Here is a 27,001-nt window from a genome sequence, read left to right on the forward strand (position 1 = left end):
TCACGCGTGGTGGTGGGAGGGGTCTATCACGCTACTAAATCCCAGGGTATGAGGCCAGGTTGGCAAGAGGGGGCAGGCCAGTGGATGCCCAACTTAACATAAACCCCCTACCTCAAGCACGCCCTTAATGGCCTAGACAAGGGTCCTGGGTGGGAATGAGTCTGTCTGTGTGGCAGATGCACAAGCTCAACTCCAGACTCTACTAAAATAATTTAATAAGAAAAACGGAGTTTTTGCAACGGAGACTTAAACAGCTCCTTTTTCTCTCCTCCCTCTCCACCCCCCCCCCATCCCTCCCAGCGAACCACACGCTAAGGACCAGCCCCTTCGCAGCGGTTAGGCAGGACCACCCCATTTGGCCACCAGGGGGCGGCCCTGTGCGCGCTCCACGTGGCGGAGGTCGCGGCCTCCCGGCGGGAGGAGGAGCCAGACCTGCCACAGTGGCAGGGCTGGGACGGGTCACTCGGAGCTGTCCCCATCAGGGCCGCTGTCCGGCGCGGGCGGGAGGAGCGGTCTCCGGCGGGAGCGCTTGACCCGGCGAGGGGGCATCAGCAGCCTCCGCTTCAGCACAGCTACGGGCAGGGCGGGGAGCAGTCAACGGCGGGGAAGCCATGGTGGGGGGTGGGGGGTGGGGGTGGGGGTGGGGGGGCGGGGGGGGGAAGCGGCACTTCTCACCAGCCACCGTGTCCTTGCTATCCACTGTGGGCTCCCAGTAGATGCTCTCCCCGCGTCTGAAGTTTCGGTGCAGCCGAGTGCAGAGCGTGGCCAGGGTGAGCAGCACCAACAGGAAGGTCAGGGCCATGGCAGCCCAGGCGGCCTCCTCCGTCCGCGGGGTGGGGCCCCGGGCGGCCCGCGGAGGCGCTGCTGCCTGAGGGGCCGAGGAAGCCTGACTTGGACAGGCACAGACCCCTGGGCTGCTTTGCCCTTTGGGCACCTGGGCCTCTAGCCTGGAGCTGACATTGCTTCCAGGCCCCCCAGGCAGCGGTGGGCCAGTGGGCACAGATGGGCCATTATCCCCTTCACCCCGGGGGCCCAACATAGGCTGCTTGGCCTCCAAGCTCCGTGGGGAAACAGAGGGGAACCTCAGGGCTGAGGGGGTGGGCTGGAGACCAATGGCAGCCCGCAGCCCACGCCTCTTGGCACCACTAGGAAAGAGCTGCCTGGGCCCTCTAGATGCCACCTCTACGCCTGGGGGCCGCCAGCTCCGCAGAGTGAAGGCCAAAGCCGGGGCCTAAGAGGAGAAGAGACAGCGGTCACCCTTTCCCTGCTCAGATAACCCAATGACACCACCATCCTGGGCCACCAACCCAATGAGCACCAAGCCTGGCCAGCACCCCTCACCTGCACACACCCTCTCCGGCACAGCCTCCCTCTGCCCGGCGTTGGCACCAAGGGAGAGGGCCCAGAGAAACTTCCCGAGCGGAACCATGCTTTCTCCTTCCTTTGCTTCCGCCTCCTCCTCTTCAGCCAGTGGGCAGCCCAGGCTGGCTCTACCCACGCCATCTCCAGCGCCACCCCCCATGCTGCCAGCACCAGGGGCTAGGAAAGGAGGTAACGGTTAGAGCCAAGAAAACGATGGGGAGCAAGCCAGAGGAGGCCCTGAATCCCCCTTGCTCTGCCAGTGCCAGACAACCACCTTTCAGCAACCACTTACCCGATTCTGGGTGAGACTCGAGTCAGGGGCCAGTGAGGGCTGGGACACACAAATGTGGGCCAGGAGGGCAAGCTGGAGCTTCAGCCAGGGATGGGCACAGGGGTGGTAGAGGAAGCTGACATTCTCAGCCTGGAGGAAAGGCATGGAGAAATAAGCCAGACCTAGGTCCCTCCCTGAAAATCCCATATTCGGGACTTCCCTTGTGGTGCAATGGTTAAGAACCCGCCTGCCAGTGCAGGGGACATGGGTTTGATCCCTGCTCTGGGAAGATCCCACATGCTGCAGAGTAACTAAGCCCCCGTGACACACCTACGCAGCCCACACGCGGAAACTACTGAAGCCCACATGCTGTAGGCCCGCTTGCTGCAGCTGCTGAAGCCCACGCGCCTAGAGCCCATGCTCCGCAATAAGAAATGCCACTGCACTGAGAAGCCCATGCACTGCAACGAAGACCCAACTCAGCCAAAAAAAAAAAAAAAAGAATCCCACGTTCTCCTGTCCTGGGGAGTCAACTTAAAGGGACTCAGGATGGCCAGATGACCCTCCCAGCTTCAGGGCTCAGGAAAGGACAAAGGGCCCTGGATACTGGCATGCACTCCCTCTTGCCTCTGAGCGTTCCTTTCATCCCTCCTTTCCATGCAGTGCGACCCCTCAAAGCTCACAACTTCCACGGCAGCATGCGTGGTTAACCCTGCCAGACTCAGACCACACTCTTTAGCTATCTGCATTCCTCTGGACCTGCCACGGTGGCTCTACAGGTCTCCAATCTAGACTGTAAGCACCCCACAAATAGAGACCAGCTCTTCTGAGTACTGACCCATCTATACATTCAATCTCCCCAAAGCATCCAAATACAGGGCTCACAGGCAGCAGGAACACAATCTCAGGATGGAAACACTTCCTCGATTATTAATTATTCTTTGACTGAGATGACCTGACGCTCAGCACTTGTGCCAGATGCTGTAGGAGACGCCAAAAGAGAACTCCAGGACTTCGCTTGCAGGGAACGCAAAGGAAACTCAGGGGAACAGAACTAACACAAGCGAAAGAGGAAACTTATAAAACTCAAAGTGATTAGTTGTGAAGTTATACGAGGTAGATGATAAGCATTACACAAATTTGGAGAACGTGGTGAATAAATAAGGGCTAACGTGATCAGGCAAAGGTCTCAAGGGAGAGCCACTCCTGCGCTGGGCTTTGCAGATGGATGGGGATGAATGGCAGGAGGGCAGGGAGCTGCCCCCCTTCAAGTCAGGACAGGCCAGGTATGGAAGGGAAGCAGGTGCAAAGTTACGGCAGCGGCAATAAGCCTCGAACTCATATGTGTGGTGAGCAGACCAACAAGAGGAGAGGAACTAAACACATGGAAAGGCTGGATGAGGTTTACTTAACGAAGTAGAGCCTGAAAAACCAGACAGGGGAGTGTGGCCATGATAAGGTGGAAAAAAAGGAGCCACTGGTTTCTGAACAGTGGAATGAAAGGGCTGTTGGGGAAAGGAATCGGGTATGTGGCATGAGCTCTTCTGCCTGGAGCTATTACAAGGATCAAAAAAGATGTTTCAGAAGGAAAACCAAAGGGACAGAGAAGCTAGCCAACCACTGGCAATGAAAATAGGCAGCCACAAAAGGTGACCCCATAATTTGGCTGGTACCCTGAGGTACACACACTCCTTACAGCTTCCTATTTTCCAAAGTGCTGTCCCACACTATTTGCTTACTCCTCATGGGGAGGGACATTACTAATAACCTCTCTTACAGAAAAATGGGGCCCAGAGAAGTCAGAAGACTTCCCAACTCACACAGCAGAGCTGCAGCACAGGTTGTTTTTTCCTGCTACCCTCAGAATTCGCCTCCTGCCCACACAGCCAGCTACTCAACGGCATTCCTGACACAGCCCTGCAGAGGACAGAGGCCTATGGCCCACTGTCCTGGGACTAAGAACATTGCCTCTTCCTGGAGAGAGTGGTAAAGAATGGAACTGGTGAGCAGAAAAGGTGGAGAAAGCCTGCAAGGAGTTCGCTGTTTCCAATGTAGACACCGAGGATGCCCCCCCCGCCCTGTACTTACCTGCCGTGGACTCATCCGTGTGTAGGTCACTCTTGGCGACACCTATATTGCGGAAAGAAGAGAGCTTAGAGCCCCTGGGGGACTCTGCGGGGGGTGGGGGTGAGAAGAGGACAGCAGGCCCATGCCTTCACGTTGGCATGGAGACGTTGGTGACTTGAGGGCCAGAGGAACCAGCAGAGGTGCTCAGAGGGTGCCTCGAGGCCAGGGCGGGACCGGGCTACCCCTTACACTCCTCTTTCCCACCACCCTCCAGGCTCCCACCTGTGGGGGCAGAGGCCACAGGCCCTCGGGACAACGGGCTCCCGCCTCCTCCGCCGGCTCAGCCACCACCTGTGGGTTCAAGGCGCAGAAGAGCTGGGGCGTTTGGCCTCGGCGAGGGCTCTGCCCCCTCCCTCCCAGGCCCAGCCCTGCAAGGAGGGAACTCCCACTCCCCTCTCCGCGCGCCACTCCTTCCAGCACGAACTTTCGGCAAAGCGCTTTGAGATCCTGGGGCCGAAGGCTTCTCGGGAGCGGGTCGCCTTACCTCACTGGGACCCAGGAGCCCCGCCAGGGCCGCCAGGAGCAGCAGCTGGGGCGAAGGCGGAGGAGGCGCCATCCCGACCCGCCCCAGCCCGGCCCGCCGCCGGGCAAGCGAGAGACCGCGCGCCGCCTGGGCCTGCCCCCGCGCACCCACGCCGCCCGCGTGCCCACGTAGACCCCGGGCTCGCGCGCGCCGTCCCGCCCCGACCCCAGACCGCGCGCCGTGGCTCCCCGGGCTCGCGCGCCCCTCGCCGCGCCCCGCCCCCGCAGCTCCGGGCCACTCTCGCTGGGTCCCCGCCCCGCCCCAGCGCCCGCCCACAGCCCCGGACCCTGCGCGCACGCGTCCTCAAGCCCAAGCCGGAAAAGTTGTTTGGAAGCCGGTCTCCTGCGCACCCTTCGCCCGGGCACTCGTCCCAGCAGGTCTCCGCGGCCTGCAGGGCGCAGCTGCGGCTCCTGGGTGGGATCGTGGAGCGGCGAGGAGGGCGGGAAATAGGATTCCTGGGAACTGGATGGCCCCTGCTGGGAGACGGGTCCGCTCCTTCCGCAGACCCGCTTCAGACTCATCGGTGTGACCTGCATCTAGAAGGGCAGAATCCTTAAGTCCGAGCTGCGAAGGGAATAGGGTCCCCACTCTAGAGCTACACCTTCAGCCCATCCCACTCCTGACCTCGCAAATAGCGCCCGAACTCGGAGGGTCTCTGGCCTCCACGCTCCCCAGGCCCAGAAGTCCCGGGAAGCTGGAGCCGGTCTGGGGGCTGCTTTGTTGCCCACGTCCACCACCGCTTTCGTAATTAGCTCAGCGGTGGCCAGCAGATGCCCAAGGAGACTTTGGTCACTGTGAGATGGAGTCACAGGCCTCGCCCCCAGCAGGGAGCGCTGGCCAGACGTCCCCTGCAGCGGGGTGCCCGCTCTGCCGCCCTCTCCCCGGTGCCCTTCTCCTTGGCCGGCTCAGGATTTTGAGGAAAGACGGAAAAGTGGGTGGAGGGTGAGGGTTGAAATGCCCAGCCCCAAATTGTGAAATAGAGCAAGAAGGTCTCCCACATACCTGTGACATGCAAGGGGTATTTCTTACCCTTACCCCGTTCCCCAGTAATTGCCAGTTATTGAGCTGATGAAGGGACTGCAGTCTATCCCCTGGCACGGCCGGGTCGCAGGGTGACAGGCACCCCCCCCCCCCCCCAAGGGCACCTGAGTGCGTCTTTTCCTCCAGCTTATTTTCGGAGGTTTGAGGCTGTTTCTTTTGGGGAAGTCCTTCCTGGGGAGCGGTATTGAGGATTTCCTCTACCTGAAGCCAGTTTCCTGGGGAGCCCCACGCTCCCGGGGGATCGGCACAGCGCACGAATGCAGGCAAGGGAAGGCGCATTCCCCGGCGCTCTAGCCTCACCTCTGTAAACCCGCGGTCGGGGCACGACGCCTGCCCTGGCCCTCTCTGGCCCGGAGCCGGACCCCCGCCCGGCCAGGTTATTGCGCAGTTGCGGGCGGGCCGAGACAAACACCGAGGTCAGAGAGCACCGCCGAGCCGGCGACGGAGGTGCGGGTGGTGGCTCCGGCTGCAGCTGCGGCCGCCGGCGGAAGCCCGGGAACCCGCGCCTGGAGCTGCGCTTTATTCACTGCTCCCCTTTGCGACTTCTCAGGAGCGGCCCCTGAGGGCGCGGCGCCGCAGGGTCTCCCCGGTAGCTGCACACCCTACACAGCACGCGGGACGGAGGGGCGGGGACAGAGGATTCTGAGGCTCATCCCCGTCCCCCAAGCCTCGGGCTGCGAGTCTCCCCACTTCTCCGCCGCCCACACCCCACTCCTCGGCTTGCTGCCCTCCCCACTCCCTTCCGCCTCGCCGGCGCGTCCTCGCTCCCTCTCCGTGGCCTCCGTTCCTTTCACCGTCTGCTCCTGCTTGTCGCAATCGCTGTACAAAGGGCCGGGGGCGGGAGTGGGGGGCGGGTGAGGGGAGCCGGGCCCGAACTGGCTGCCTCCGCGGGGCCGCGGCCAATCCGGAGCGCACCCCCTCCCTCCCCGCGGGAGGGCCCTGGGCAGCCGCCGCGGCCGGGCGGAGCCGCGGGCAGAGCGGGGAGCTCGCCGAGGGGACGTCCCCGCCGCTGCCGCCCGCCGGGGGCTCTCCGGCCTCGCCATGCCGCCGTGGGGCGCCGCCCTCGCCCTGCTCCTGGCCGCGCTCGCCCTGCTTGGCCTGCTCGCCCCGCGGCTGCGGCGCCCCGGGAGGCGCGCCGTCGGAGCGGGGACCCCGATGGGGGCGAGGTACGCAGACGAGGAGGAGGTGGACGGCGCAGGCCCCGCGGACCCGTTGAGCGACGGGCGTGAGCCGCTGCCCGGCGGGTGCAGGCTCATCTGTAAGCCGTCGGCGCTGGCCCAGTGCCTGCTGCGCGCCTTGCGACGCTCGGCAGCGCTGGAGCCGGGCCCGCTCTCCTGGCTCTCCGGGCCCCACCTGCAGACCCTCTGCCACTTCGTGCTGCCGGTGGGGCCGGGGTCCGAGCTGGCCCGGGAGTACCTGCAGTTGGCGGACGACGGGCTGGTGGCCCTGGACTGGGTCGTGGGACCTTGCGCCCGGGGCCGCAGGGTCACCAATGCCTGGGGCCTCCCGGCGGTGCTGCTGGTGGTACCCAATGCCTGGGGGCGCCTCACCCGCAACGTGCTCGGCCTCTGCCTGCTGGCCCTAGAGCGCGGCTACTACCCGGTCATCTTCCACCGTCGCGGCCACCACGGCTGCCCACTGGTCAGCCCCCGGCTGCAGCCTTTCGGGGACCCGTCCGACCTCAAAGAGGCCATCACTTACATCCGCTTCCGACACCCCGCGGCCCCGCTGTTCGCGGTGAGCGAGGGCTCGGGCTCGGCGCTGCTGCTGTCCTACCTGGGCGAGTGTGGCTCCTCCAGCTACGTGACCGGTGCCGCCTGCATCTCGCCGGTGCTACGCTGCCGAGAGTGGTTTGAGGCCGGCCTGCCCTGGCCCTACGAGCGGGGCTTTCTGCTCCACCAGAAGATCGCCCTCAGTAGGTGGGTAACGGAGGCTGCAGACGGGCAAATGGAGGAATAGAGGTTTGGGGCTGAGAAACAGGTCTGCCTGGTTTTGAATCAAACAGGTTTAGAGCGATTAGGGCAAAGTTCTCCTCACACATTTTCTGAAGCGTCCAAACCCTCTAGTGTGGACAGAATCAGGGAAGCATGTTTAAAAGCCACAGACGGACTCAGTCAGCATGGTTAGCTAGAGCAGAGACTCCTGCCCCGGGGCCTCCTGGCCTCACCTCAGCCCCAGCGTGTCCTAGCAACCTGAGCACCTGCCCCGCCCGCTGCAGAGGCAGCACCTGACACAGCATCGCTTAGTCCATAGCTTGTCAAATCAGCAAAGAGGGCTCTGGGAGCAATTGTGACTGATTCTCTGTCCGGAATGTTCATTATAGTCTCTGAGCCTGGAGGTGACAGGAGTCAGAAATTTGGTGGTATTTGATTTATTACAATTCTTTAGACCTGACAAATATTTTGCATATTCCTAGGTATGTACTCAATATGTAATGCAACATTTTTGAGTATTTAAACACACATTTAAAAAAATCTCCAAAAAGAAAAGAATCTACCACCAGGGTGACAGGGGAGAATTTTCCACTGAGAAGGCCTGACTGACATTCCCACGGCAAATAACCAGGCCTCCGCTTACACTGTTGCTTTCCTAGGAGATGGCAGAATGAGGTCAAAGACATGATGGCAACAGAGTGATGTGGCAGAAAGACCTGGGATGTGAGGTCAGATCTACTTGGGTTCAAATCCTGAATTTACACCAAGTTATAGCTAACCCCTTTGAGCCTCATTTCCCTCTTCAGTTAAATGGAGTTAATAATAACCACTTCCCAAGGTGGTTATAAGCATGAAATAAGATGATGAAAGTAAGGGGCCTGGCACCAGTACATGGTGGCAATTGTGATTTCTCTTTCTTTCCTTGCCATATTTCACCTCCTGTTCTGAGAAGCTCAATCCTGAGCTCAACAACAGCCTCTGTGCTACCATGACAACCCAGAGCCACTGGAACAGTCCAGGGGCAAGATGCTCTCACATGGCTTAATTGCCAGTTTCCATCGCCAAATGATCACCGTCAGTGCTGACCCTGGGCACCAGCTGGAGGATGAGGTGAGGGAAGTGGAGAGGAAACCTGGGCCTTTAGGAAGTGCCCTGCCCATGGAATTTGGGGGTTGCCAACTTGGGGCAAACCTCTTGGAATATTTGCAGGAGCCACCTCTCCAAATTCAGCTGGCTAAGGCTGAATGAACCCAAACCAAGGACTGAGCTGCCCATCCTGGCCTCCTTGCCAGGGTGCCAAGCCCTCTCCAGGGAGGTGGAAACAGCAAAAATGTCTCTCTTCCCTGGAGCAGTTGCTCTCAGGTTCCCATTTGGGAACTCACCCTGTAAATTAATTACACTTCCAGTTACTTCCTTCACTACTTAGCCCTCACTAGGAATACCTGCCCCACTGATCAGGGTCACAGTCATTTGTCATCATCTAGATAGCACATTACCTTTTATTTATTTATTTATTTGGCGCACGGGCTTAGTTGCTGCTTCGTTGCTCCGTGGCATGTGGGTTCTTCCTGGAGCAGGGATCAAACCCGTGTCCCCTGCATTGACAGGCAGATTCTTAACCACTGCGCCACCTAGGAAGCCCCGCATTACCTTTCAAAAATCAAACAAATACAACTTAAGGTAAAATGTTAATGATGGCGGTGTGTGTCACTTGCTGTTTTGGATAGTCTGAGCCAGTGAGTTCTTCCAAGAGGGGTTCAGGAGGTGACAGTTCATAGCAAGTTCCCTACAGAGGGTCAGAAATTGAGGTCTGGAGGAGAGCTGTTGCAGTAGCTCAGCAGCTGTAAAATCAAATGCTGCCCCAGGGTTGGGGAGGTAATGCCATGAATGACTGTCCTGGTAGAAACTGTAACACAGGAAGGAGGGAGGAGATACTCTGATTGTTGCCATGCCAGCCCGTGTCGACAGATCTCCTCATTTCCCTCGAGAAGCCAGATAGCTGCATTTAATGTGAAATCTCCTGATTTTAAATGATGGCAATGACATGGAAGTCTTTAAATACACTATATGGCCAAAGAAAGCCTCTGTGGTCAGAATCTGGCCTGTGGGCTGCCACTCTGTAACTTCTGCTATCAGTTTATTTTCCAATTCTTTCCTCTCTTGCCTTCCTTCCCCCATTCGATTTCTTGCTGCCAGGTACGCCACGGCCCTGGAGGACACAGTGGACACTGGAAAACTGTTCAGGAGCCGCTCCCTGCGAGAGTTTGAGGAGACCCTCTTCTGCCACACCAAGAGCTTCCCCATCAGCTGGGACACCTACTGGGACCACAACGACCCCCTCCGGGATGTGGACGAGGCAGCCGTACCTGTGCTGTGCATCTGTAGTGCCGACGATCCCGTGTGTGGGCCCCCAAACCACTTTCTGCCAACTGAACTCTTTCACAGCAACCCCTACTTCTTCCTCCTGCTCAGCCGCCACGGAGGCCACTGTGGCTTCCTGCGCCAGGAGCCCTTGCCAGCCTGGAGCCACGAGGTCATCTTGGAGTATTTCCGGGCCTTGACTGAGTTCTTCCGAATGGAAGAGAGGATGAAAGGGCTGAGCAGGCGCCGAGCTTCGTTTCTAGGGGGCCGGCGTCGTTGGGGAACCCTGCCAAAGCGAGAGGTCTCTCCCTCTTCCAATCTGGAGGAGATCTTTAGCTGGAAGAGATCATATACAAGGTGAGACCTGACCCAAGAACCCCCCCAACCCAGCAAGGAAGAACACAGCTGGGCATGGCTGAGTCCTAAAAAGGCGGCAAGGACTGAATGGAGCAGGCAGCTCTAGCTCTCTGCCCCAGATTCAGCCCCTTCCCTCTTAAACTGCTCTGTGGAAAGAGATGAACTTCCAGCAAGCTGGCATTCACTTGCCCATGAGCAGAACTCCTGCCCAGGCCCTGCTCTACACATGCCAACTCATCCTGGTTCAGCAGTGAGACATTTCCCATCACTGTCCCCTGTCACCGACTTCACAAGCCAAAGGATAGCACCATTTAAGTCCCTGGACTCAAGAGAAAATGCTCACTCCCTGGCAATGATACAGAGAAGATGAGTTTTTGTGAGCAACTGGGCAGGTCTGTACCACATAAATAATCAGCTCTGCGACCCTGGTTCTCAAGCTGGAGCCACTTGATGTAGTGGGGACAGGATGTTTGTGTCTCAGTCCCACTTCCCTCCGTTTTTTCTGCGGCTGTGGCGCTCTGCTGACTTCATGTGGTGGCAGATGTGGAAGTGGCTCACAGAGCTGTGTGGCTGCGTCAGGGTTGTATGAGTGTGAGAAAGGCCAGAGGCAGTAAAATGTGCTATGTTGAGACAGGGCTGGGGAGGGCAACAAAGTAGAGAGCGTGAACGCCTGCGTCTGGAATACCAAAGTCCAGTCTTCTTCAGATGAGTTCTGCAAGTCCTGACTGGGAGTGGGGCTGACCTGTGGCTTTATCCTAGGACCTCAAGACTCACAGGAGAGATCCCAAGGTTGATTTAGGAATAGGAAATCCTCACAGGGTCTGCTTGACCATGGCTCAAGGAGCCAGGCTCTCAGACATTCTAGCTGCGCCCTCCAGTACCATTTCGGGGGATTACTCCAGAGAGTTCTAGCGAGAGGTGTTTTTGTGGGCTTTCTCTAAGTGGTAAAAGTATAAACCTCATATCTTAGGTGTTTTTTGGGTCAGTTGCCCTCCTTTCTGACACTACTACTAGCCTTTCCCTCTCCAGACCCTGCAGAGACATCTGGGACCAGAGAAAACAAACAAAAGTTCTGAGAGATTGGCTAGAGCTGACTCATTGATTTATGAATGTTTCACATTACCATGCTTTTTCTGCTCAATTATTCAAAAGGCCATCCATGTAGATGCAGAAAAAGCTTCCTCCTGGATCTGACCACTCAGTGGCTGATAGGCTCTTTGGTTTTATGAGGACTAATGCTGAAGATCAGAGTAAAATAAGGCATTGCACAGATTGGCCCACAAAACTTGGTTTGGATTAGGCCATTAAGCAATACAATAGGACTCCAGTTCCCCCCAGAAAAGCTTTGTCCTGAAGTTTTAATTTGTCATCAAGAAAGAAGGAACCTGTTTTGACAGGAAGCTCCATCCTGGCCTCACAAATAGCAAAGCAATTTTAAGAAGGAGAGATGTTTACCAAAAGCCATGTCCTAATACTTGGTATGAGGAATTCCTGGGGCTATGATTTTAGCTTTGGATAATCTTAGCCCATCCTTGTTCTTCTAGATCAAATAAGTAGAAACTCTGAACTATCCAAGAATCTAAACTGAAATGCAGATTACACTCAATTGTCTAAGGTTCATTATCCTGTCATGAAAAAATTCCCTCCCTCCTTCCCCACTTCTTGTTCCTCTTCCTCCATGTTCCTCACCTAACATTCTCTCACCATTTCTGAGCAGGAGAGATAAAAGGAAGTGAACCCTAAAGAAGCCATTCTATTTCTGGTTAACGCCTTTGTATAAGGCTTGGCAAAGAAGAATTACTGACATCTGGCCAGCCCCCTCCCCCAGCATCTGGTACAGTGGGGATTTCAGTTTATTAGGTCTTGCAATCCCATATGCAGGACTGTATGATCATTCAGAACTTACTGCAAAATGGGGAGCAATCCAGTGGTTTTTAACCACCCCCACTCTCACCCCCAGGATTAAAGGGCCCCTAAGAGCTAAAATCGGGATTGTTTCTCTAGGCCACATACCTAGGGACTCTGGTTCTTTAAGATAATAGCTTTTGGAGAAATCATGGTTCCTTTTTTACAGGAAAACCAGCTTGTGGGGTGGGGTGGGGTGGGGGAGGGTGTGTGTGTGTGTGTGTGTGTGTGTGTGTGTGTGTGTACATTCTTTTCCAGTTATAGTCTTTAAGCTCTGTGAATAGCAGAACAGTCCTAGTCCCTTGGATCCCCTTGGATCCACAGCCCTAATGACCTAAACGCTAAAGTATTTCTCCTCCATGCCCCTTGTGCCAGATGTACTCATAGCCATTCTCAGGAAGCTACCTCTCTCTCATCTTCTCATCACCATTTGGTGACATCACTGCTTTTCAACCCATTTTTGCCAAAAAAGTATAGTTCCTGTTCAAGCAGGTTTGGGTGACCCCGTCCTTCAGTCTAACAATGGAGGAATCACCCAAATTGGCTCCGCTTTGGTTAATAGCTAATTATATGAAACCAGATGGAGGAACCCCAGACACACATTCTGAGAGAATGCATGGCCCTTGAACAAACTGACAAGTTATGAGTCTGGGCAAGCAAGAAACAAACAACAAAAACAAAACCCAAAGAAGTACCACTGAGTTGGGAGTTTTCCAGGTAGCAAGTCTTCAGCAATCCTCTCAGATCTCACTCGCTTGCCTCCCTTTTGGTCTCTTCATTACCTATCCAACACCTTCAAATGGTAAAGGGGGTGGGGGTGGGCGGAATACAACCCAATGACAATAAAGGAGACATTATGTCAGAACTGAGTTCTCTGTCTCTACCCACTGGATCAGAATGCAGGAAGCAGACAATTGCTTCTCAAGGTTTCTTTGAGTTCTACTAAGTTCTGACCTCTGATACCAAAGACTGTGCTAAGGTATAACTTAATTCTCTTAAATATTTAGTATTTTATGTATGTATACATAAGTTTCCAAGGTGGCTTGGTCAGAGACAACAATATGAAAAAACAGCACCAAATCCTCATTTTGACAAGATTCTGTTTTGAGTAAAGATATACTTGCTAAGACTTGAGTATTGTTAGAAAAGAGGTCTTGACACAGGAAGTGTCATCTTAGCTTTACATATAACCTCAAAACCACCCCAGAGTCAGAAGGACATCTGTACTCATCTTCCACCCTGACCACAGGACCCTCTGTCAGTCACCCTTAGTAATGCCAAGGTTTCTTCCTTTAGAAATGAACTTTAGTAAAAGTTACCTCCCTGCTTAAACAAGCAGATATACTTGGCCACTTTGGCAGAACTTGCCAATGATATCAATGATTCAATAATACCAATGATTCTATAGCCAAGCCACAAAGGATGGCATCAGAAATTCACTGGTTATCAAAATTTGCAGAGTTAAGATTAAGAAGTTATACCTAGGGAGCATCCGAGTGCCCAGAGATGGCATGAATGCCTTAGGAAGCAGGAAGTCCCACATCATTGGTGGAATATACAAGCTAAACTGCCACTTGGCAGACATCATGGAGGGGACATGGGCTGAGAAATATGGGTGGCCTACATTATATATAAGGTCTCTTCTCATCTGAGAGTCAGTGACTGGAAATAATGCTGACGAGCTCAGTGGGTTTTAAAGACTTCTGGTTGGTTTATGGGCTTGAGGATCAGATCACAGACCTGATCCAAATTCTAGGAGATGGGAGATGACGTAAATATTTTAATGAAAATAATCCTACCAAAGTGACCAGAGGATGTTTCAAGACATCCAATAATTATGCTCTGAAGTATCCAGGAAGAGCTAAAAGTTTAGAGGAAAAGTAGAATTTCATTAAAACAAACCATAAGATATTAACACTTAAAATGTCTCTAGCTCCTCCACCCTTCCTGTGTAATAAGGTAATATTTTGCTCTAGTGTCTATCACCAGTGTGACTGAACAAAAAATTCTCTCCAACTTGTTTGCCTCTGAATAATAAATTGCAGTCTCCCTGCAACAATGGAATGTCATTTTTTAAATCTCCAGAAATAAATCTGCTGTTTGTCTTCTTAAGTCCTCTATGTACTGAGCCATGCTTACCTACCTGTGGAGTTAACAGAGCCTCACTGCACATTCTCTATTTGCTGATTATTGCTTCACGTCTATAGATCTAGGCTTGTGTCACCTAACACTAACCAGTGGCAGCTCTGTTTAATCAACAACCAGGTCTCCTGCTCTGGGCTAATAATTTCCCATCAGGTTCAAAATTCCCTGATTATCAGTGGTACCTACATAGAGATATTTCCCAGTGGGCAATTACTAATTTGTGTTTCAATAGAGCACTGAAATAGTTAGGAGATGTGGGTTCTAGTTTCTACTTCATCTGTGACTCATATGACTTTGAGCAAGTTATGTTATGAGTCATCCCATATGAAAAGACTGAGACTGTGAATAGGCCTTAATTTAGGTCTGTTAGGCTATAATGAAATAGAAAAAGCAGATGGATCCCATTCTTCAAGTGCATTTAATTCCTCAGCCAGAGCTCAAAGACCTCTACAATGAGGTGGCATCTGCTTTCAGATCAGAATCTATATTCTGATTCTTACAAGGCCAAGAAGTTCCAGTTATTAATTCCACTGTGAAGTTGGGAAGGGCCTGGGAGAGAAACATTTGAGGCTCACAGACTGGGTGCTGGATTGTCTAACTGAGGACAAACTCTCCCCACCCCCTTCCCAAACACTCACACACACACACACACACACACACACACACACACACACACACGTATGTGCGCGTGTGCTCTCTCTCTGATAAAACATGTTATGGCTAATAGGTTATACGTTGGTTCATTTGTTCCAGCCAAAAACCATTTGCTTTCCTATTTCTTGTAAGTGATGGTCAGAAAGGATGTGGCTTTTAAGATCTCAGTTAGTAGTGATGGGGCTAAAGACCAGAACCTAAACCACTGCTCTTTATGTTATACTTTGCCTTCTCCTAGTCAATCACTAGCTGAGATGACAGCAAATAATGCTCGTTTCAAACTCCATAATGTAAAGGGTGTTAACAAAAGGAGAAAGAATTTGTTTTCAGAGCTGCCTGCACAGCTCTGTGGGGGAGCCAACATGAATCTGTAAATGGCACCCCTAAAGTTGTTTATTGCATAGCCTGCAGAGCCTTAACACCCTCAGCAGACTTGTCTCCCTCTTATCCATAAGAACAAGTATCTGAAAGTATAGTTAAAGTCACTAATTGCCTAGGACATATAGAGAAAAAACCTGGTTTGGCAGCTGGCATCACTGAGATGTAGATGATAGCACTAACTTATAACCCTGGGGCTGTGGAGCTAGCCGACCATTGTGCTGATTTTTTATTTGTTAAAATTTCTTTTATAGTCAGATAGGATGTGTTTAGTCAATGACAACGTTTGTTTTGGGTTGCTGACATGGTGAGAAGCACGTTTTATAATACTCTCCTTCTACTGTAGTTTCAACAGCTCAATGGTGGCGATAAAGCAGAAAGAAATCATGACTTTTAAACCCTCTTTCAGCTCAACCAAATTCAAGGTGGGATGTCAGAAATGCTGGAGACAGAACACCTGGAATCTAATCTTGGCTCTGCCACATAGCTGTCTGACCCAAGCAAATTAAACACTATATAAATGCTAATTAATCTCAAAATAGCTCAATATTAACATTCTAGGAGTTTAAAAGCTATGTTAAAAAGTTAAAAGTGCCATTTTTCTGACAGTCTTCTATTCAGTAAAGTAGGTATCTCAATTATACTTTAAAAAATGACACTTAAAACTATTTTCTAATTGAAAAAAAACATATAAATCCCCAGCCCGTGAAACTCCCTCCCTCCCTCCAAATTAAGCTTTCTGACAAAGTCATTTTAACAGGACTGGATTAGATACTCTACCCCATACAGGGCTAAAATGTGATGATTTTCAAATCTGGGAAGACAAACCCAGATGAAACTACCTTCCGAAGCTTTGTACAAGGTCCAAGAACTGCATTCATCTATATGTCCATGTGTATGGGAAGAACTGTAGTTATACAGACCACAACATACATCTCTATAAAACTTAAGAACCTACATCAAAACCATTAGAACCTACAGTAAAATCATCTCACATCCACAACACAACAGGCCACTTCACTGTCTGGGCACACAGAATTTGAGACAATTAGACTACAGGGTTTTAGTCTACATCAGGGAGCTCATTCTCACCCATATCTTACTCATTTTTGTAACCCCCAACATCCAGCACAGTGCTTGAGATTCATTATTCAATAAATAGTCACTGAATTGAAACATACTTTATCTTTATGGGAATACAATTACTTTAAAAAACTGAGCAGACACTCTGTGTACTAAAATTACTTTATTACAGTTGATTTTTTTTAAACATTTCCTTTGCTATGATACAAAGGATACTTACAAACAAAATATTACATATGACCTTGTTTTCGCTCTTATGTTCTGACAACTTGGTAACAGCTTTAAATGCACAATCTATACAATTAATACAGGTTATATATGAACTATAAGGTATGTTGAACCAGAAGAATACTGACAATATACTGTACAATAAGCCTTACCAGTGAGTGCTGCGGACCATTTCTACCAAAAAGAAAATGCACATCTGTACAGTCACCTTTACCAGCTGGTGCTGACAGTGAGGGAGACGCTTCTTCCCCATCGCAACCCTTGATAAGCCTCCACTGTGGGTGTCTGTTTGGTCCGAAAATTAAGAGGACTGTGTATATTTAAAATTAGTCATCGGTGAAGTGGCAGAACATCATTGTCAACATGATAATCTCTTGCCAAAAAAAAATCAGTCCTAGTTTTAAAAGACCACAGGTCCTTTGTCTACCATGAAAACCCTACAGGCTCAAGGGCTTTGGGAGATGAGAAGATGAAGGCTGCCAAAAAAGGAGGCAAGAAACCAAGCCAAAATCTAGGTCTTGCAAAATCATCTTTTCCCTTCACCAAAGGGAACTAGAAATGTACAAATTCATTGATGAACCTCAATGATAACATATCAGTTAGCTGATAACCCTCATTTTATCTGGACCCCTGACTTGTGGGAATAACTGAAAGAGATTGTGAATAATGTACACCACTTTTAGAAAAGAACCTCTTGCTTAGTTAAAATATTCCCTTTAGCCACCAAAGCTGGTCCTGGGCTATTACAGGTGTGCATTCATCTCGCAATGGTCTACTCAGAAATGATAAGGTTACAGCTTTTTTTCTTTTCTTTTTTCTTTTTTTAAATAAAAAAGCAACTGACTGAAGCATTTTTCTTTTTTCAGGTAAACAGCAAAAATAAAAATAAAAACCAACCCTGGCATTTGCACAAATAATGCAAATGGAGCGATATGGCCTTTAAGGTAACGGGTTAGTAGAAAGGAAAAGAGAAGTGAAGAAAATCCAGAGAAAATGATGTATTGATTTTTCTTTTTAAAAATTTCTACAATACATGTGCAAAAAAATCATGCTGGTTGAGGAAAACAAAAGTAAATGAGTATATAAAACTAAAATCATAAATAATATGTTTGGATGACTGGTAAAAGCAGAAACCAACCTGGGTTACAAAAAGGATTATACATTCAAGATGCTCTTAAACCCAGTGGGATAACTTATGTTAAAACTGTGTTAATAGTTACGTTAAAAATCTCAAGTTTGTTTTTAAATCTTCACAATACAAGCAAAGCTGTTTTAAAATATACACTATACATATTTCTCATAGTCTCTCCAACCTCATTAATGCACATTAAGCTATCTGTTTCATATACTAAAACAAGGGGGTTCTGAAAGCTAAATTGCTCAGTAACTCATCCATTATTTAAATGTTTAAGTTTTAAATGGGTTAAAATTTTTAGCAGACTTACATAAATAGGATTTAGCAACACAAGTGTTAATTAAAAAAACTCTAAAGCATTTACAAATTATCAGGTTGGAATAGTCTGGGGAAGTTATGTGCATTATACTTCAAAATGTTATTTACATCAGACCATCGTTTTTGTAAAAATTTCCCTAAAAGATAAAAAACAAAATAAATTTGGAGAATTAACCCATAATTAATTAACCCATAATTAACCTAGCAGAGAAGGATCATAAAAGGAGAGGTAAAACAATAACAAAATTATCTCTTACCCCACATATCCCTCTCCACTTGGATTCTGCCCTATGAAACCACCTGCAACTCTAATAGGCTCATTTATCAAGTGTCAAGATAATGTGGTAAAATACCTTGTCAGATAAATTACTGGCCTCGAGTGGACTTTAAAAAAAAAAAATTTCCTACCTGTGTCTCCGGCTTGGATTATTTTAGGACACATGTATGTAATTAATTGGAGGGGCACTCTAAGTAGGCACAATTCCCATTAAATGTGGAATAAAAGGTATGACACATAAAATGCTGTTGGGGAGAAGGGGTGGTGGCTTCTTTGATATTACGAAATGCAAGAAAGCACACTTGGAATGGGCACCAAAAAAGAGCTTTCTGGCAACATGCCAGGGGCAGCCAACATCTTAATAAACTAAATATACTTGTCTATGACAAAAAAAGAGGTTAGAAGGGTTCCAATATTTCCCCCTAGGTTTGTTTGATATGTGCCAAACAGTCACATGGCCAGCTGGAATCTGCAAACATTAAGCAGTTCCATGCTTTTAAACTACATAATTCATTCCATGACCATGTGTAATTTATAGAAAAATAATGTTCATGCTGAGGCAATGTATTTGAGGGCTCAGAAAAAGCAAAATGTGCCACTGAGAGAAACCTGTTCCCATACAACTGGTCTTCATGCTTTCAAGTGGCCCAAATATACCTCTGATGCTAAGCCAAGCCATGCAAAAGCAAAGAGTACACACTTTTCATTAACACTGGTATCTCATTTCTAAACTCCACTGACCTCAGACTTGCCACAGAAACATGAGTAATGAAAGCATATAAATGAAGGCTCACGGATTTTAAGAAACGCGTTTCCCTCATCTACGTTTACCAGCTTTTAATATCTTAGGTTACAAGGAATATCAAGGGATAATGACAAAGGAATACATGTAATTCTGGAAATAGAAAAAATGCTCCAGAAATGGGATCAATGTGCCAATAATAAGCATAGTTCATTTCATTTGAAAATTCAGCAAAAGCCCAATAAACAGTTCCAAGCCATAATGTTTTCACCTGCATAATTTACATAAACATTAAAACTCTTGCACTTTATAGACAAAACACACTTCTGTAAACATGGCCACTGGGGGAGGGAGGCTCCCTACCTCATTCATGATTGAGGACATGTAATCATTGTATTAAATAAAATGACTGCTTCAAAAGATTTTAAACCTGACCAATGATTAAGCTTAATTTCTCCCCGTTTAACAACACTGAAGCATTAATTCTAAAAATGTCACCTAGGATGGTTTCAGGGTTAGGTGCTAGGACCACAACTGGCAATGACAGCAACTCCTCTCTAGCTGGCACAGACTTATAAACTTTAGTACAAAAACAAAAAAATACAGAAACTAGGTCAATTTGTTAGCTACATATTTACAGATAATTACATGATTTCTTCACTCACAATTGCTAAAAACTATGAGTGAAAAGGAAACTGTGCAGGTTGAATTACCCGTACTTCTGGGGGAATTCTGGGGTAGCAAGATACCCTTTCATTCATTCGCAAGTCTCATATTCTCCCTACTTTTTCATGGCAAACTGTCTACAGGTGTCCAGATTAGTATATCCAATGGGCATCCTGTTTCAGAAAGGATTAACCTTTTCCTCTGAAGACTCTCTTGTATATTTAAAAACAAACCCAACACAATCAAACAGATACACACACACATACACACATGCAATTTCTGAAACTTCAAAAAGTTCTGACTGCTGGGTAACAGTTAACAGTGATGGTGACATAGTAAATGGCTCCCCAGTTTTAATTCTCTGCCTTTATTTTCTTTAAAGGATATCTATTTTTGGGGTGGGTGAGAGGGAAGTGCAAGTTTAAGAAACCCACAACAGGCAGATAAGGTGCATGCTAATTTACATATTTCTTACGGTCTGAAGACTACCATTAGGCCAAATGGATTCTCTTCCCTTGCATGAGTGAAATTTTGTAAATTTGAATATAAACAAGGGAAGAATTAGTCAATATGACTTTAAAAGGGGCTACCAGAATTCAGTAGAAAATATAAACGCACAATAAAGGAAGAGTTCTCAGCTTCACTTTCTTTTTCTAGACAGTGTTTAATAAAACTTCTTTACAAATTAAGTCATTTCCAATGTAGACTTATTGTAGTGATTTAATAAAAGTGCAGACAACATAACCAGACGCACAGCAAAACAGACTTCAATCAGTAGTCCTTGCATACAAGAGGCAAGTCTGCTAAGTGTACAGCACACTCTTCATCCTTTAAGGAATCCAAGGATGGAAAATTTCCAGTTCTTAACAACTAAGAGTAAGTGAGTGCCTTTTAAAAGGCAATGCTATAACCTGGTTGGGAGCACTATCGTGATAGGTGAGGGAAAACAGAGAATTTGCTTCTCTTTAAAAAAGATCTATATTTTGGTAAGCAGCTCTAAGATGATAGACCAAGTTCTAGATTTGTTCCTTAGAGAAAGTTTTCTAAGAAATAAGAAACTTATTTCTTCCATCATCATAGGAGATTCACACTTACACACCTTAAATATATTATTTTCTGACTGGAATACACTAGACACTTCACATTGTGAGCATGGAACAAAACACAGGGCCATATAAGCTTCCTAGGAAAGGGTTGCAGTGTTGGGCCAAATCTGCGCTTGAAAAGTAGTGCCTCCAAAGGGGTGGAAGGTGCATGAAGAACTTAATATCAGCAAGCAAGAAGAGGCAGCTAAAAGGAGAAAGCCCCTTGCCAATACCAAATCCTTCTCTCCCAGTGGCCATTTCCTATTGATTTTATAGTTTTGGAGAACCTTTGATGCTTTAGCAGTAATTCCTTTCTTGGATGTTTTGGTCCTTAGCAAAATTTATAATTATTATTATTAATGGAGTAAAAAGGGTAAGAGGATCAATGGCACCATTACTAAGAAATACGTACGGAGTGCACACGAAAATTATGTGATTTATTGGTTCTTTTTATCTTTGCAGAGGAATCACCATCACTGTTTTTAGTTTCCATGGTTCACTTCTCTCTGCATCACTTATCTTTCATAGCATCATGACACAAACTCACAGAAACACTAACTAGCTCCTTCCCCAGCACTAATTTACTGCATTGCGACTTATGGTTCCACATTTTACTCAACTTTCTTTCCACCCACTCAAGTGCTAAGAGGGGATTAAAAAAGAAAAGATTGCATCTAATGACCACCTTCTCGGAAGTATCAATCCAGAGTACTCATTGTTAAGAAACACATGCATTCTTGCCTTAACTGAGGACTGAAATAACGAAACAACACAACAGAACCTTAAGTGCCCTGATGGAAATGTACAGTATGAGTTATATCCATCTATCTATACACACATATAGACACTCATATGTATATACAATATATACATACAAATGATAATAGCTATACCAAAAATGTGCATATTTAACACAGTTTTTAAAAGCCAGTAGATTATGGTATAATACAATTTATTTCCACTAGTGAATGGCACAAATGGAGAAATGCAAAGGAGGTGTTTCAAGTACAATAAAGTCATTTTTCACAGGTGAAAATAAACAGTATTATTCCAGTGTCCAACACAATGTATTCTATAAAAGTTTAAAATGCCAGACATTCAGTTAAAGAAGTAGAAAGTTACTAAAGTCTGCCTTATGGTCTGAAAAAGACACTCATAGCATTTTCGATTTTTGAAAAGGGGGTGAGGAAAAACAGGTGGGAGTGGGAGAGAGTCAAGGACAGTTTCTTTAATGTACTGAATGGTGTTTACCTGATGTCTAGGCAGCTGAAAATCACTAAGGGCTAGGATAAAAAGTTCAATTTACCAATAAACCATTGGCCCAGAGTACCAAGCATATTATATTTGTGGGTGTGGCTTCAAATGCAGGACTATTCATCTCTAGGCACAGAAATGACTAAAAAGAATGGCAGCTCTGAATAAAATTAATATAAACATATTTTCCACCTAACATTATCTATATAATGAAACTACTTTCAGATAGTTTAATTTAGGATTAAAGCTGACTTTAATAGGGGGAAAATATGTGCAAAAGGAAGGGAATCCCATTAGGAACAATATATTTCAAAGTATGAGGTTTTGCATTTTTCAAATGCTAACTTAAAGGGGGAGACAGTGAACACAAGAAACTTTTACTGCCAAGCTCTGGATACCAGACACAGCATTTACGACTTTCTGATATGCTGGACAAACTTCTCATACTTTTTTTATTTTCTCAAACACATATATATCAAGTGAACACCAACACTGGGGAGGAGGTAGTAGTAATTTGATCAAATGTTGACATCTGTACATTGATTCAGAAAGTGCCTGCTTCTTTCCTTAGGATCTCTCAAAACCTTTCAAATTTTCCTGCTACAAGCTTTATTCTTTGATGATTCCTACCATGCATGATATTCCTTAGAAGTCAGATCTTGCAAACACACACAAATCAATTAATTTGAACCATTTTTTGCAAACTATATATATTTTAATTAAAATGAGCTTAATGGAATAATCCAGGTATACGCATGACCTACATGTAAAACTGGTTGCCACACAAGTAAATCAGATACAAAGACCTATGGGACAGACATTTTGGAGTCAGTATTCAATTACAACTTTACAAGTACATATGATCTACATGAACTCAATAATTCAACTTGACTAATTTAAGTCCACAAGTGGACTTTAACATGTATTATTGGTAGTATTTTTTATTTTAAAGAGTTTTGTATGGAAAACTAAGCTGCACTCCTATTCCACCCCTCCAGTAGTACAGAAGGGCCAGATCTAATAAGAACTTTTTTAAAGGTATAAAATTCATTATATTTTTGGACATTTTATTAATTCTAAAGCCACTCCTATCATTTTCCTCCAAATAGGTAGATAATCTCAATTTGTTTGAAATACTGTATAATACGTGAATGCAAAAAGATAGAAAATTAAAAGCCCCTTTCATTAGATAGACAAGAAGTACATGTCATATTCACCTAAAAACTGGTGATCTCAAGCATGTCCAAGAGGACGATCTACCAGAGTGCTACCTGAAACACTGCCTAAAATTGTGTGCGAATTCTACTGTGATCTTGGTTTTCAAAAGATTCACATTAAAATATTAATTGTTCTTCCAGTTACCTTTAAATGAATGCTGGAGATTAGACTGACATACCTGGGGAAGACTTAAATTTGGTTGAGAAAAATCAAGATTTCAACAATTACAGATTACTGTTTGGTCATTAGCCTGGTCTAGGTGAAGAGTATCACTGAGAGGGACTTAGAAAATTCTACCTTGGAGTCCTCTGACTATATGAAAAGCAGGATCCAGAATTAACAGCAAGGCGTCTTCAAGACAAGGCGGGGGGTGGGGAGGGTGGGGGGCAGGATAATAACTTGTAAGAAACTCTGATCTATCACTGAAAAGAACATTTTTTTTCCTTCAAGTCATACTCACAGCTTCCTACCCACCTTCAACTCAATTTCCACATTAGCAGTGGAATCCCAAGTAACATCTAACTTTCAGCATTGGGTTGATCCTTCATTGCAAAACAAAAAACAAAACAAAAAACAAAACAAAACATGCCTCTCTGTGGGGGAAAAAAAAAGTTAGCGTTTGTCAAGAGATTCCCTGACCACTATAACTTACTTTGTTTTATTTTTTAATTTGCCAAACATGCTAGTTCCTTTTCAGTAGTACTTTAGCACTGAGGCTAGAGACTTCTGGAAGTGGTGTTTCCTGTTGTGTGATGTTAACACCATGTCAAATGGTTACTAAGTCTCAAGGAACTAGCAGTTTGTAAAGTATTGCAGCAACAAAAACAGCAATTAAAAAAAAAAAAAAAAGAGGACCTGCACATGCAGCAAAATCTACAGTGGTGATGAGGATTAGTCAGCAGCTGGTAAAGTCATTGGCTCAGTGACTCCTGGTTCACTATGGCAACTAAACATTTAAATAATTGGCTATTCTACTTGTAAACAGGAAATCCCATAAGCCAAAAGGGGGTAATCAAATTATGTCTATGTAGTGTGGTGAGAATTCCAATAGATGGCAGTTTGCAAATATGGCATCATTCAAATACCTCTGGCATTTGATTTGTATTGGCTATATGTCTTTTTTTTTGTACAAAGTAAAAGTACTGTTTGGGGTCTTGGGAGTTACAGAGCTTAGCTAGGATGAGATATCACAGCATAAGCAACAAAACGTCAGGATATAAAGGCTTCATCTCCTCACTCAGTTGCTGCTGAACATACCCACCATATGTACTTTTAAGGGCCTCTCTCACCCTTCTGATCTTCCCCTTCAAGGGCTCACAGGTTCATTGATGCAATTTCCACACAACTTGTGATCTCTTAAGCACCTCCATCTCACCATGCCACAAAGAAGGCACAATTGAATGGACCAAAAAAAAAAAAAAAAAAAAATCACTGACAAATCTATGCAGCATTCAGAAAAGGAACTAAATTGTTTTCTACTCTCTGAAAAAGTCAATACAACCCTTTAGTGTTCATGGATTTCCGCCTTCTTTTTCACTCCAAATGAGGCTGAGAAGTCAGACCAATTTAATAAAGAAAATACACTGGTGAGGGGATACAGATGTGTTTCCGTAATAACTTGTTTCAGCATATGCTGCCTGCTGTGAGTGGCTTATAAGAATTTGGGGTATGGAGAAAGGCTTTAGATCTTTTCATAACCTCCTTAGGATATATAACTGCCCCAAAGTGATGACTCAAGACACACTGCTGGCATTCTATTCTTTCAGTGTTCAGAAAATACCCTCTAACTAGCCAATTTCTTGTAACCACATGCTTGATATACACATATGTGTGTGTGTATGTATATGCATACACACATACATATCAATTCCCCTTTTCAAAATTTCTCCAAAAGTTAAAAAACAAAAACAGAAAAACAAAACCCGGCAGCCAAATACTATGACATCCCAATTAGTAAACACAAAACAGAACGCTTTACAAAAATGAATAAAATATACCATATGCGCTCAGCTTCCACACTGTAGTACCCAAGTGGGGAGGCTGCTGTGACGATGTCTGTAGGCAGTTTCTTTTGGCAGACAGCTCCAGCGGAATTGCCACTCTCAATTATTAAGTTATGTATAAGACATGTGTGACCCATTGGATATTTGTGAAGTGACACTCGTGCTTCTGCTCATGCCCTGCTCCGTCCGTCCCCCAGAAGCTGTCCGCCTTAGAGCCTGAGGGCTATTGCGGACTCCCATACTGCTACCTCGGGGTACCCCTTGTATTGGCCCTGAGGGGTGACCCCACGGCTGGGGTCCACCTTGCATTGGATGGCCCCAAGCTTGTGGTGGGCCACCCATGGGATGACCCCAGTGAGGTCCTGGACCCCCAGTAGGATTGTGAGACCAACCAGAAGCTCCCGGGTAGCTGTGGCTGAATGCCTCAGGGGAGAGATTAGAAAGGACCATGTTACTAAAACCTAGTCTCATACTTTCAGAGTCAAAAGCTTCAATTTCCCTGGCTTGACGTTCCAGCAGGCTTCGTATTCGTTCTGTGCGTTCATTCTGCAAAGCCAACATTTCCTCTTCAATCTGATGGGGGTTAGGAGTAGAGAAGCAAAAAGAGAGCTGATTTATTTTTTTAAATCTATAAAGTAAGGAAGTGATACTTATTCAGCTTTGAAGTGAATCATAAAAAAGTTCACTCTGGCTATTTTATGGATGTATATTTAAAAATCAAACAGATATACTACAGAAATCATATACAATTTATATTTCTAAAATGTGTAAAATCAAGTTCTTAAAATTAAAGGCAATAACCTCTATGGAAATAATAAATCAAGGCAATTATCATCAATGACTACCAAATCATTAGGTAAAACACTGAATTAAAAAAAAAAAGGGTGAAGGGAAACTAGCCTTATCAGACACACAGAAATGTTGTCACTCTAATAAAATAAATGTGCTATTGGTGTAGGGACAGACTATTAGCGAAATCAAACAAAAACTATAAAATTTTCATTAAAAAGTTAGGAGACTCTATATACCTAGAAATTAGTGGTTGGGTAGCCATCATAATCAGTTTTGGAAAACTGGAAGGTATTACAAATAAATGTAGTTGACTACACATATATTTTTTAAAATGTAAAGTAATTCATAATAAGTAAACTTAATAGACTGAAAAAAAAGTTGATGGAGAACTTTATGACTGATCAAAATGACAACTGCCTAAATCGACTGATTAATATTAATATCAGTTAAAAAGGGGACAGCTACACATTATGTATCTCTAAATATAATCATGCCTCTGGATCTGATTAACAGTTCACAGGAAATATAAAGTAAAAGAGAGAAGAATACATTAAATGACACCATGAGGACGCAATCAGCCAAATCCAGAATGTGAGAATTCCTACAGAACAAATGATCCAATTCAAATGGGAAAAAGAAAAAAAAGTGACAGGGAGAGGGTTCTATTATATAGACTAACTGACTTAAAAGACAATTAACCAAAGCAATGTCTGGACCTTATTTGGGCCCCAATCCAAATAACCCAACTTAAAGAAGACATTTCTGAGATAAAAGGAGAAATTTAGGCATGGACTGAGTATGAGGTAATATTTAAATTGTATTATCAATTTCAATAAGTATTATGATGAATTACGATTATATTAAACCTTATCTATATTTAGGAGTGAAATGATGCTATGCTAGAATTTGCTTTAAAATACCCCAGACATTCTTCCCTTCAACCGTTCTGTCCTGCAAAAAGCTTGTGTGTGTGTGTGTGTGTGTGTGTGTGTGTGTGTGTGTGTGTGTGTGTGTGTGTGCGCGCGCGCGCGCGCGTCCACGCGCGCGCACATGTGTGTAGCGGGGGTGGGGGTGGGGTGAAATAGATAAAAAATTAGCAAAATACTGATAACTGCTGAAGCTGGGTGATGAGTACTTGGAAT

The 27,001-nt window shown here is 46.5% G+C and overlaps 3 protein-coding genes across 14 annotated transcripts in view; 1 reads left to right on the forward strand and 2 right to left on the reverse strand.

Annotated features, from left to right (window-relative positions):
* Nucleotides 1–191: 191 nt before the first annotated feature.
* TP53I13 (tumor protein p53 inducible protein 13) lies at nt 192–7,240 on the reverse strand. 9 transcript variants are annotated; one of them, XM_057716248.1, is made up of 8 exons: nt 7,101–7,240; nt 4,634–4,819; nt 3,983–4,051; nt 3,722–3,763; nt 1,655–1,783; nt 1,342–1,539; nt 676–1,231; nt 192–572 (listed from the first exon to the last, which is right to left on the reverse strand). In XM_057716248.1, exons 2-8 carry the CDS (start codon nt 4,817–4,819, stop codon nt 460–462), a joined length of 1,293 nt encoding a protein of 430 aa, XP_057572231.1. In that variant the 5' UTR covers nt 7,101–7,240; the 3' UTR covers nt 192–459. The 9 variants fall into 9 exon arrangements, with proteins under 9 accessions (XP_057572231.1, XP_057572227.1, XP_057572233.1 ...); XM_057716244.1 differs by lacking the exon at nt 7,101–7,240 and adding an exon at nt 5,286–6,100; XM_057716250.1 differs by lacking the exon at nt 7,101–7,240 and adding an exon at nt 5,625–6,096.
* Nucleotides 6,194–13,900, forward strand: ABHD15 (abhydrolase domain containing 15). The gene is made up of 2 exons (XM_057716254.1): nt 6,194–7,243; nt 9,455–13,900. Exons 1-2 carry the CDS (start codon nt 6,366–6,368, stop codon nt 9,978–9,980), a joined length of 1,404 nt encoding a protein of 467 aa, XP_057572237.1. The 5' UTR covers nt 6,194–6,365; the 3' UTR covers nt 9,981–13,900.
* Nucleotides 13,901–16,295: 2,395 nt separating this feature from the next.
* Nucleotides 16,296–27,001, reverse strand: part of TAOK1 (TAO kinase 1) — a 144,421-nt gene continuing 133,715 nt past the window's right edge. For 2 of the 4 annotated variants that reach the window (XM_057717276.1, XM_057717277.1), the window contains exon 20: nt 16,296–25,676. In XM_057717276.1, coding sequence (XP_057573259.1) covers nt 25,179–25,676 — 498 coding nt within the window. In that variant the 3' untranslated portion in view covers nt 16,296–25,178. The remainder of the gene's footprint in view (nt 25,677–27,001) is intronic. The other 2 variants (XM_057717278.1, XR_009050109.1) reach the window with 2 other exon arrangements.

Source organism: Hippopotamus amphibius, chromosome 17, assembly GCF_030028045.1.
Source record: "Hippopotamus amphibius kiboko isolate mHipAmp2 chromosome 17, mHipAmp2.hap2, whole genome shotgun sequence".
In the NCBI taxonomy this organism is placed as follows: Eukaryota; Metazoa; Chordata; class Mammalia; order Artiodactyla; family Hippopotamidae; genus Hippopotamus; species Hippopotamus amphibius.

Excerpts from the sequence above, each read along its gene's own strand:
- ABHD15 (XM_057716254.1), top strand. The coding sequence starts at position 6,366 with ATGCCGCCGTGGGGCGCCGCCCTCGCCCTGCTCCTGGCCGCGCTCGCC. Across the intron at positions 7,244-9,454 it reads CAGAAGATCGCCCTCAGTAG|GTACGCCACGGCCCTGGAGG; the intron begins GTGGGTAACGGA and ends TCTTGCTGCCAG.
- TP53I13 (XM_057716244.1), bottom strand. The coding sequence starts at position 5,603 with ATGCGCCTTCCCTTGCCTGCATTCGTGCGCTGTGCCGATCCCCCGGGA. Across the intron at positions 4,052-4,633 it reads GACGAGTGCCCGGGCGAAGG|GTGGTGGCTGAGCCGGCGGA; the intron begins GTGCGCAGGAGA and ends TTGAACCCACAG. Across the intron at positions 1,784-3,721 it reads CACGGATGAGTCCACGGCAG|GCTGAGAATGTCAGCTTCCT; the intron begins GTAAGTACAGGG and ends CCTTTCCTCCAG.